Source organism: Oncorhynchus nerka, linkage group LG22, assembly GCF_034236695.1.
Source record: "Oncorhynchus nerka isolate Pitt River linkage group LG22, Oner_Uvic_2.0, whole genome shotgun sequence".
Classification (NCBI taxonomy): domain Eukaryota; kingdom Metazoa; phylum Chordata; class Actinopteri; order Salmoniformes; family Salmonidae; genus Oncorhynchus; species Oncorhynchus nerka.
Genome location: NC_088417.1, coordinates 33360665 through 33372943, shown reverse-complemented (window position 1 = coordinate 33372943; position 12279 = coordinate 33360665). Strand labels below are relative to the sequence as shown.

The 12279-nt window shown below is 41.6% G+C and overlaps 1 protein-coding gene across 1 annotated transcript in view; it reads left to right on the top strand.

The window, feature by feature from the left end:
- The window catches only part of LOC115105115 (cadherin-18-like), a 228250-nt gene that overhangs the window by 149527 nt on the left and 66444 nt on the right, over nt 1-12279 (top strand). The window contains exons 5-6 of the mRNA XM_029626750.2: nt 9007-9174; nt 10197-10384. Of these exons, the coding sequence (XP_029482610.1) occupies nt 9007-9174; nt 10197-10384 (356 nt within the window). The remainder of the gene's footprint in view (nt 1-9006; nt 9175-10196; nt 10385-12279) is intronic.

Sequence of the window (12279 nt, the reverse complement as noted above, 5' to 3'; positions counted from 1 at the left end):
TAATTCAAAAACTTACTGTATAATTTACAGTTTTCCATTACAGTACAAATATGTTGCTTCCATCGTCACTTCTCCCCACTTAACAATAGAAATAACATATGCATGTCAAAAATCCAATAAAGGGTCTCCAAACAGTAAGATATTAACATAGGTATTCTTCTATTCAACTCCCCCTGTCCAGGAATCATCAGGACTGCATAGTCATACAATACATTAGTTACATTGGTATACGTTGGTAAGAAAATGTTCTCCTCCTGTCCAGGATGGCCTTATTACTGTACTTTATGGCCTAGCTGTATACTACAGCAGGAACATTGGAATTCATACAGTACACTGCAAAAATAACTTTCTTAAATGTTTGTATCACGACGCAGGATATGATCGAGATGGAGGCACATGGTTCGGTTCTCAGAATATTTATTATAACAAAGGGGCCGGCAAAAGGGCAGGTCGAGGGCAGGCAGAGGTCCGAAAGCCAAGGCAGAGTCAAAAAGGGACAGAATGGCAGGCAGGCTCAGGGCAGGCAGAAAGTTCGGAACCGGGAAGACGAGAAAACAAGAACTAGTAATGTGCAGTAATGTTTTGATTCCAAAGCATCCGGTGATTTTGTAGAAATACTCACAATAAACATTGATAGAAGATGCAAGTGTTATTCACAGAATTAAAGATAAATGTATCCTCTGTGCAACCGCTTTGTCAGATTTTTTAAAAAACTTTACGGAATAATAATAATCTGAGAACGGCGCTCAGAACCCAAAGAAATAGCTGCCATTGTGGCGTCAACAGAAGCTACAAAACAACACTATAAATATTCACTAACTTTTTAACATCTTCATCAGAAGGCAGTTCCAGGAATCCCAGTTCGACAATAAATGACTGATTTGTTCCATAAAGTTCCAAAAAGCCCATAATTTAGCCACTTGATGTTAGCTTGTTCAGCCCAGCATTCAGTCCTCAAAAAGCACAAGCAATTCCTCCAGACAAAAACTCAAAAAGTTCTGTTACAGGTCGTAGAAACAAGTCAAATGACGTATGCAATCAATATTTAGGTTGTTTTAAACATTAATCAGCAATAAGGTTGCAACCTTTCATCCAAAAGTGAAAATGCTGCCCCCTAGCCTCAACAGGTTTTAACCTCTCATGGATAGGGGACAGTATTTTGACGTCTGGATGAAAAGCGTTTCCAAAGTAAACTGCCTGTTACTCAGGCACAGAAGCTAGGATATGCATATAATTGGTAGATTTGGATGGAAAACACTCTAAAGTTACTAAAAATGTCTGTGAGTATAACAGAACTGATATGGCAGGTGAAACCCCGAGAATAATATATTTCAGCCTACCTCCATTTTCAATGGCTATCACTTTAATTAATTAAGGCCAAGTCGTTCCCAGATTGCAGTTCCTGGGGCTTCCACTAGATGTCAACAGTCTTTAGAAAGAGTTTCAGGCTGGTTTTCAGAAAAATTAGCCAAAAATTGTAGTTTTTCTAGGTGGCTCCCATTTTGGCTGTAGTGTTTTCAAGCGCATGGAAGAGAGCACGTTCTTTGGTATTTTTCGCCGGTAAAGACAATAACGATTCTCCATCTTAAATGTTATCGTTTATTTACGTATAAGGGTACTTAAGGTTTGATTATAAACGTTTTTTGACTTGTTTGGAAAAGTTTATTAGTAACGTTTGGGATTCATTTTGTATGCATTTAGATGGAGGGAAAATGGATGGATTATTGACTGAAGCGCTCCAGCTAAACTGAGTTTTTTTTATAAAGAAGGACATTATCGATAAAAAGGACCATTTGTGATGTAACTGGGACCTTTTGGAGTGCCAGCAGAAGAAGATCATCAAAGGTAAGGCGTTTTTTATATCGCTATTTCTGACTTTTGTGTCGCACCTGCCTGGTTGAAATATGTTTTTCATGTGTTTGTGTGGGCGCTGTCCTCAGATAATCGCATGGTCTGCTTTCACCATAAAGCCTTTTTGAAATCTGACACAGTGGCTGGATTAACAAGAAGTTACTCTTTATTTTGATGTATTACACTTTAGATTTTATGAAAGTTAAATATTTATAATAGTGTAGTTTGAATTTCGCACTCTGCAATTTCACCGGATGTTGGTCAGGTGGGATGCTACGTGGCCAACATCCGGTGAAATTGCAGAGTGCGAAAATCAAACTACACTATTATAAATATTTAACTTGAAAAGGGGAATGAAAAGTGTGGCTTTGGAAAACCTATCCACAACCGTAAGGATGGTGGTGTTTCCATTTGATGGGAGGAGACCAGTGACAAAATCCAGGGACCTGGGGTGGTGAGGAACAGGGAGTGGTTGAAGGAGGCCAGCAGGAGCTTGCCGCTGAGTATTGTTCTGCCCGTACACAGTGCAGGCGGCGACAAATGCGGAGACATCAGGAACCATGGTTGTACACCAAAAACGTTGTTGAATGAAAGTCAAGGTCTGATGGGAGCCGGGATGACAGGTAAGTTTAGCGGAATAAGCCTATTCCAGGACCGGGAACCTGGCCGAATCAGAGACAAACATCTGGTTAGCTGCCCCCCTGGGTCCGGCTGGGAACACTGCGCCTTGCGGACCAGGCTCTCGATACCCAAGACAAGGGTAGCTGCAAGACGGGATGTAGGGAGGATGGTCTCTGGGTCAGAGGGTGTAGCCATAGAACTATACAGGTGAGAAAGGGTATCAGGCTTAACATTATTGGACCCAGAGGCGGTAGGAGATTGTAAAATGGAACTGAGTGAATAACAGAGCCCAACGAGCCTGCCTTGAGTTGGAGCGTTTGGCGGTGCAAAGATATTCTAGATTCTTATTGCCGGTCCACACTAAGAATGGGTGTTCCGCCCCTTCAAGCCAATGCCTCCACTCCTCCAGGGCCATCTTGACTGCGAGAAGTTCCGGATTACCAACATCATAGTTCCTCTCAGCGGGATTATGGCAATGGGATGTTAAGGGCAGGGATGCAACTTTTGGTCCTGGGCAGAACGTTGGGACAGAACGGCCCAACATTAGATGCATTGACCTCCACCACGAACTGATGGGACGGGTCCGGATGGATTAGGATGGGGGCAGCGGTGAAAGATCCACAAATACCCGGTCAGCAGCTGGGGACTACTTGAACGGAACATTGGGAGTGGTGAGTGCAGAGAGGGGGGAAGCCAGGGTGCTGTAACACCGAATGAAGCAATGGTAAAAGTGTGCAAATCCCAGGAAACTTCTTAGCTGCGCTCTAGATATGGGTTAGGGCCAATCCACCACCACTCTCACCTTGCCAGGATCCATCTGAACATTCCCTGCAGCAATGACGTATCCCTAAAAGGAGATAGTGGGGCGATGGAATTCACATTTCTCCGCAATGACAAACAGCTGGTTCTCCAGGAGGTGCTGGAGGACTTGCTCTTGAGCCGAACGGGAAAAGGCAAGGATGTCGTCGAGGTAGACAAACACAAACCAGTTTAACATGTCAAGGAGTACATCGTTGAACAGGGCCTTGAACACCGCAGGAGTATTGGTTAGTACCCGGACTTCTCAGAGGTCCTGGTACTCCGCAGGAACAGTGGAGAGATCTAAGGCTTTTATCAAGCCCGCAGGAGGACGTCCTGGGCAGTGGTGTAAAGTACTTGAAGTAAAAATACTTTAAAGTACTACTTAAGTATGTTTACTTCACTACAGTCTTTAAGAAAACATTGTACTTCTTACTGCCTACATTTTCCTTGACACCCAAAAGTATTCTTTACATTTTGAATGCTTAGCAGGACAAGAAAATAGTCCAATTCATGCATTATCAGCCGAACAACCCTGATCATCACTACTGCCTCTGATCTGACGGACTCACTAAAGCTACATGCTTTGTTTGCGTTCCATAAAAAATAAATAAATAAGGAATTTGAAATATAGAAAATATAATAAATATAGAAAAGTAGAATTTTACTTCTGGAGCCATGAAAATACCAAAACCACAGGAAATTGAGGAGATTCAATGAGTAGAAACTGTATAGACTCACTGTGATTGCCCAACACTTGCAGGTTAATGAGAACCGTACTGTGAATGACCCTGCCAATTGAGTGTCCATCCAATGCTCTGGTGTCCATGGGAATAGAGAGGAGTTGTGTGGAGATGCCCAGCTCAGATACCAGGGTAGCATCCATGAAGCTCTTGTCAGCCCCAGAGTCAATGAGCACCGGGAGAGATTTTGACCCCACAGCAGGATAGCATGGAGAGGAGTACGAGTAATAAGAGTTTGGAGACTTCTAGTATGGCCCACCAGCGTACTCGTACCTACTGATGAACCTGCATTGTGTTATCCTCAAAGCAGGCGAAGAAGGTGTTTAGCTTGTGTTCATGATGTGGCTGTTTTTATCCCAGTCCAAGACAGGTTAACCATAAAGGAAGGTGTCAACCAGGAACTCCAGGTTCCAGGCCAATGTGCAAAAGCCAACATCATAGTCTGCCACACTACGGAAGTCTTGATGAAGTTGAAGTAGCTTCTGAGCCGCCTCTCTACCGGACACCAGAGAATTGAACACCTTTCTCAAGTCTGCTATGAAATCCTCCAGACGAAGGCAAGTGGTGGATTGTTGCTCCCACACAGCCGTAGCCCAGGCAAGCACCCTTCCAGACATCAGTATTATGAGATATGCTACCTTCGAACGATCTGAAGGAAATGAAGAGGACTGCAGCTCAAAGATGAGGTAGCACTGGGAGAGAAACGTCCAGGAGGTCCCAGGCTCCCCAACATAGCGCTCCGGAGGAGGTAAACGCGGTTCTCTGGAAGCCGGGGTAGGCTGGGGAAAAGCACCACTGGTGGCGGGGTTACAGAGCGTTCTAGAGGTTTTCATTGTGGCTTGCTGCCCAGTAGATGGTTCGCGGAATTGCTCCAGTAATGAGTTAAACCCTTGTCATGTTATTCCTCAAAGCTGTAATCAAGGCATATATATATTTCTTACATCATTAGCCCAGAACAGTTTTTTGTGTTATTACATACAGCCAGAAATAACTTTTGGGTATCAGAATGTCGGTAACTCACCAGCATGTTCGTATCTCCTGGAGCAATGGAACTCATCTCAGAGGCTGATCCAAGACGCCGCCGGTGAAGAAGAGGTGTTCGGAGTGGACTTCTAGGCGTGTACACCATCCACCGTTTCCAAGTATATTACTTGCTAATGTTCTGTCCCTGGACAAAAATTGGACAAGCTCAAGGCTAGGAGCTCCATCCAGAGAGACATCAGGGACTGTAACATACCCATACATAGCTCAGCATTCAACACCATAGTACACTCAAAGCTCATCATTAAGCCTGGGGCCCTGGGTCGGAACGTTAGCCCTGTGCAACTGAGTCCTGGACTTCCTGAAGGGCCACCCCCAGGTGGCGAAGGTAGGAAACAACACCTCTAATTTGCTTATCCTCAACACATGGGCCCCACAAGGGTGCATGCTAAGCCCAATTCCTGTTCACCCATGACTGTGTGGCCACTCACGCCTCATCAAGTTTGGAGACTGATTACCAACAATGACGAGACGAGGGCCCAGTTTGAGTGGTGCCAGGAAAATAACATCAACAAAACAAAGCAACTGATCGTGGACTTCAGGAAACAGCATAGGGAGCATGCCCCTATCCACATCGACAGGACCGCAGTGGAGAAGGTGGAAAGCTTCAAGTTCCTCGGCGTACACATCAATGATGATCGGAAATGGTCTACCCACACAGACAGTGTGGAGGAGAATGTGCAACAGTGCCTCTTCATTCTCAGGAGATTGAAGAAATGTGTCTTGATCACTAAAACTTTTACAGATGCACAATTGAGAACATCCTGTTGGGCTGTATCATTGCCTGGTATGGCACCTGCACCTTCTGAAACCACAGTGCTTGCCAAAGAGTGGTGGGGTCTGCCCAACGCATCACCGGAGGCAAACTACCTGTCCTCGGGACACCTACAGCACCCGATGTCACAGGAAGGACAAAAAGATCATCAAAGACATCAACCACCCGAGCCACGGCCTGTTCATCCTGTTATCATCTAAAAGGCAATGTCAGTACAGGTGCATTAAAAGCTGGGACAGAGAAACTGAAAAAAAGTGTCTAACTCGAGGCCATAACTAGCCGGCTTCCACCCGGTTATGTAATCCTGCACCTTAGAGGCTGCTGCCCTATATACATAGACTTGGAATCACTAGCCACTTTAATAATGGAACACAATTCACTTTAATAATGTTTACATACCGCTTTATTCATTTCATATGTATATCCTGTATTCTACTGTATTTTAGTCATTGCTACTCTGACAATGCTAGTCCTAATATATAAACATTTCTTAAATCCATTATTTTACTATTAGATTTGTCTGTATTGTTGTGAATTGTTAGATACTACTACACTGTTGGACCTAGGAACACAAGCATTTCCCTACACCTGCAATAACATCTACTAAATATGTGTATGTGGTCAATAAAATATGATTTGATTTGTGTACAGCATAAGCAAATCTAATATTTCAATGGCAAGTGAGGCCAGCTACTGCATTCTCCATTCATTCTCTCCCACAAGCACACGTGTGTGTACACACATATCACAGAAATCAACACACACCCGCGTGTGTCTGTGGTGTGTTTGTACACATGTAGTACTAAACACTTCAAAAACAACAACCAGATGAATCATACATTTGGCATATTTGAGCATAGAACAAGTCAAATAACAATGCTATATGACGTTAAACTATTTAATTCTGAAATGTATTTCAAAATACATATGTTGAAATTATTTTAATGATATTTGAAAATGTTCTCAAAATCCCAACTTTGATTGACACAGAAAGTATGATAGATAATAACAATCTTAAAATGTCAATGTGACCTGTCTAGACACTTGTACTATGCTGGCACCAAATTTCATTCACACCAAAACCGAATTTGTTCAATGGTGCATTTTGATATTGCTCTAAATATAGTGCATTCGGAAAGTATTCAGACCCTTTGACTTCTTCCACTCTATGTTAGGCTACAGCCTTATCCTAAAATAGATTAATTCATTTTTCCCTCATCAAGAAAGACAAAATACCCCATAATGACAAAGTAAAAGCAGGATTTTAGATTTTTTTTCTAATTTATTAAATATAAAAAACTGAAATATTACATGAGTATTCAGACCTTGACTTTTGTTGAAGCACCTTTGGCAGCAATAACAGCCTCGAGTCTTCTTGGGTATGACATTAAAAGCTTGGTATACCTGTATTTGGGGAGTTTCATTCTTCTCTGCAGATCCCCTCAAGCTTTGTCAGGTTGGATGAGGAGCGTTGTTGCACAGCCACCACCATGCTTCATCGTAGGGATAATGCCAGGCTTCCCCCAGACGTAATGCTTGGCATTAAGGCCAAAGAGTTCAATCTTGGTTTCATCGGACCAAATAATCTTGTTTCTCATGGTCTGAGAGTCTTTAGGTGACTTTTGGCAAACTCCAAACGGGCTGTCATGTGCCTTTTACTGAGGAGTGGCTTCCGTCTGGCCAATCTACCATAAAAGCCTGATTGGTGGAGTGCTGCAGAGATGGTTGTCCTTCTGGAAGGTTTTCCGAAATCCACAGATGGACTCTGGAGCTCTGTCAGAGTGACCATCGGGTTCTTGGTGACCTTCCTGGCCAAGGCCCTTCCCCTCCGATTGCTCAGTTTGGCCGGGTGGCCAGCTCTATGAAGAATCTTGGTGGTTCCAAACTTCTTCCGTTTAAGAATGATGGAGGCCACTGTGTTCTTGGGGACCTTCAATGCTGCAGATATTTTTTGGTACTCTTCTCCAGATCTTTGTCTCAATACAACCTGTCTTTGAGCTCTACAGACAATTTCTTCGACCTCATGGCTTGGTTTTTGCTCTGACATGCATAGTCAACTGTAGGGCGTTATATAGGCAGGTGTGTGACTTTCCAAATCATGTCCAATCAATTGAATTTACCACAGGTGGACTCCAATCAAATTTTACAAATATCTCAAGGACGATCAATGGAAACAGGATGGACCTGAGCTCAATTTCGAGTCTCATAGCAAAGGATCTGAATACTCATGTAATTAAGGTATTTCCATTTATTTTGATTTGTCATTATGGGTATTGTGTGTAGATTGCTGAGGACGTTTTATTGAACACATTTTAGAAGGCTGGAACTTAAGGAAATGTGGAAAAAGTGTTGGTCTGAATACTTTCTGAAGCCACTGTATAGTACAAGGATGTGAATGGGTTAGGTAGTCTCATATCTAAGTCTTCCCAACCCTGACAGTCATTCTGAATACAGGTTGCGGGTGAATACAAATGCAAAATGATGGAAATCCCCATTCTGTCTGGATTCCAATAGAAATTACACATCACTTTGCAAGCCAGCATAATGTGACTTGCAGGCCTGATGAGGCCTGTAAACTATGAGTTTCAGCTCACTGTATTAGGGTAAAACTAGACCCGCGAAAGAAGGCCTTATGAAACATGTAAAAAAATATGTTGTAATTTGGTAGACACTAGAACATATGACAGTAGTGAGTGTATACATGTTCATACTGGTCCCCCGTGGGAATAAATCCCACAACTCTGGTGATGGAAACTCCATGCTCTACCAACTGAACCACACAGGTCTTGTATTGTCTTAAATAATTACATTTTAATGACAACATATTCACTTAGGACCTCACTTGGTGAAGGCTCAAAGAATACAACAACCATGTCTCCATCACCAGGAAACACAGTCATGGGTAGTACTGCTAACTCTAAATGAATTTGAAGGGGTTAAAAACCTACAGCAAGGCTATTCAATTCAGATCCTCAAGGGCTGAAACATTTCTGGTTTGGGATTTTTGTGTGGTTATTCAAAGAACCATCCCATTTATGGTTCTTCAGAGAGACTAAAATGGTTCCCCTATGGAATAGTTCTCAAGAACCTTATTTGTTTACAACTTGCACCTTTATTTTTAAGTGTGTAGTAACATTGGTACTCTTCTATTATTTATATTCTCCTCCCCCTGTCCAGGAGTCATCAGGACTGCCTTAGCCAACATGGACCGGGAGGCGAGGGAACACTATGCTGTAGTCATTCAAGCCAAAGACATGGCAGGATCGGTTGGAGGACTCTCTGGATCCACCACCATCAACATCACCCTCACCGACGTCAACGACAACCCTCCCAAGTTCCCGCAAAGTGAGTACTGTACAGACACCAGGGTTGCCTTCCAGCAGTCAAACGTTGTAGAGTGTTCAGAGAGAAAGAACATAAGATACCTCTCTGACATGTGGAATAAGGAATCATGTCAGTTTTATTCGTGGAATGGATGTCAGCAACGTTTCACACCATTTACAGAACGTTGCCCAGTTACTCCATATCACTTGGAACGTGATTTTAAAAATGGCTTTACAGTATCTAAGAAATCGACTGTCTATTTCTGCTAAATACTAATTCCTTTGTTTAATAAACAGCAGTGCTTCTCAGATATGTCACGTGACTGGCACAATGTCAATTTGAGAGTATGTTTAGCCAATTACAAATGGAGATTTCTCATATATCTATTAAAGAATCGAAATACACTCCTCCTCACTCAAATGGATTGAGCTTAATTACAGAAAAACTAAACAGCTTTAATTGACTGTCAGGAGCCCAATCCTTAATAATTAACAGATGTTCAACATACATTAGTTAGATGAGTATAGCATTGAGTAAAACCTTACCAATTGTGAATCCTGATTTTATATATTTTTTTATCATCTATCCTATGTAATAATAATCATATATTGATATGACATTTGATCTCAAAATCTATCTCATCAAATGCCATGCTGGCTGAATAAATATGTAGGAACACTGAACATCAATACTGTAAAATTATAGTTCAATAATCACATCTCTTTTAGAGTCCAAGTTAAAGTAAATTCTATTCAAGTGCCCTCAGACACATTGTAGCTCTAAATGGTGATTCAAGCAATCTGACTTGATATCAAAAGGTATTTAGTAACAATTCCATTCTGTTAAGTCAAATCAGGGTGACACAGGTAAAATACATCATCATTTGGAAAATCCACCCAAAATATGGCACCAACTAGTGATGTTAAGCTGTTTCTTAGCCTTTGTCCCAAATGCCACCCTATTCCCTATTTAGTACACTCTAAGGAATATGGTGCCATTTGAGATGCAAACAATGTCTGTATTGTTATGTTCATGATCCACAGAAAATTACCAGTTGTACGTCCCTGAATCAGCCCAGGTGGGCAAGCCAGTAGGGAAGATTAAAGCCAATGATGAGGACCTTGGCGTAAACGCAGCGATCAAGTACAGCATCATCAACTCAGAAGGAGCAGCCATGTTCTCCATCGCCACAGACAGAGACACCAGAGAGGGAATCATCAGCCTCAAGAAGGTATACAGAGTGAATTAATAAATTCATTAATTAATTAAAGAATAAATGAATGAATTAACAATTGCAGGTACTCTAGGGGAGGAATAATCAATCTCAAGTAGGTACATGACAGAGTAAATGAATGAATCAATGAATGAATGAAACAGTAACAGGGACAACAGGGAGGGAATAATCAACTTCATGAAGGTACTTGACAAAGTTGTGCTTAAGGCACTCTTTTCCAGAACTGTGTACTTGCACACTCCCCGTCATGGATTTAAAAGCATACAATTGTTGTAAGCATTGGTTGGAGAGAGTTTCTACCATTGTAAAAATCCATGTGACATATTTTGCAAATGCAAACTTTAGGCAAACAATGATATTGCTCTCTATTCCTGTGTAATAACACTGTTATTATTTTTAGTAAAAACATTGTATTAACTCAGGGGTTCCCAAACGTTTTTGGCCTACGACCCCATTTTGATATCGGAAAATTGTCGTGACCCCAACCATGTGAAAATAATTATGTAATTAATAGCCAATGTTAACTTTTTTATTTGGGGCTATAACAGTCAATTGAAAAACATTAACAGTATTTCTGATTGTTTTCTCAACTCACCATCACATACTTTAAATGTTGGGCTATGACAGTCAATTTGCAAATTAGTCTGACATAATGTACAGTATCTTGTCTCACCACCACTAATGAGATCGGTGTGCTTGATGCATGTTACGTCAGAACTTCTCAAAGTCAGGGGGCGTGGTCGACAGTCGCACATAATTTGAATGCATTCGATCAGCTGTTCGATTCAAATCAAATCAACGTTTATTTGTCATGTGCGCCGAATACAACAAGTGTAGACGTTACAGTGAAATGCTTACTTACAGGCTCTAACCAATAGTGCGAAAAAAACGGTTGGAGGCCAAGCAATTGCCGTACCAGGCAGTGATGCAACCGGTCAAGATGCTCTTGATGTTGCAGCTGTATAACCTTTTGAGGATCTCAGGACCCATGCCAAATCTTTTTAGTTTCCTGAGGTGGAATAGGCTTTGTCGTGCCCACTTCACGATTTCGCTTACCGGCATGTCAACTGAGCCAGGATCACAGTCAAACAAATTGGGAAGTATGTCCCAAACTGCTCCTCTGAGCGTTAGAGGTGAGAAGTCATCAGTTGTGTGGGACACTTAATGATACTGTTTTCTGTCAATAAACATGCACAGCCGCGGAAAGGGGACTTGGTTCGCTTTTGAAAGACTCTATCCAATAATTATTATTTCCTCTGAATCCACTGATTCGGTCACTCATCTGTAGAATGTTTTTGTATTATCCCTGCATGCTTTGGTTCAGTTTCCCAAATATGTCTGTTACAGAGGCATGGAGACACAAGTCCGACACCAAGTCCGTTTTTTCACACCCATTTTGAATGACAATAGATCCACTTTCAACGCAAAAAATCTTTCCAAAACCCCCCCTCGATAACCACCAAACCTTGGTGTGAAATAGAACATTGTTATTCTCTGATCCCATATCTCCAAAACAAAATAAAATTTTATCAGTCACATACATGTGTTTAGCAGAGGTTATTGCGGGTTTAGCGAAATGTTTGTGTTTCTAGCTCCGACAGTGCAGTAATATCTAACAATTAATATCTAACAATTTCACAACATAATACCCAATACACACAAATCTAAGTAAAGGAATGGAACTAAGCATATGGATGAGCAATGTCAGAGCGGCATAGACTATGATACAGTAGAATACAATAAAATACATTGTATACATATGAGATGAGAAATGCAAAATATGTAAACATTGTTAAAGTGACTAGTGATTTCAAGTCTATGTATATAGGAAAAAGCCTCTAATGTTTAACAGTCTGATGGCCTTGAGATAGAAGCTGTTTTTCAGTCTTTCG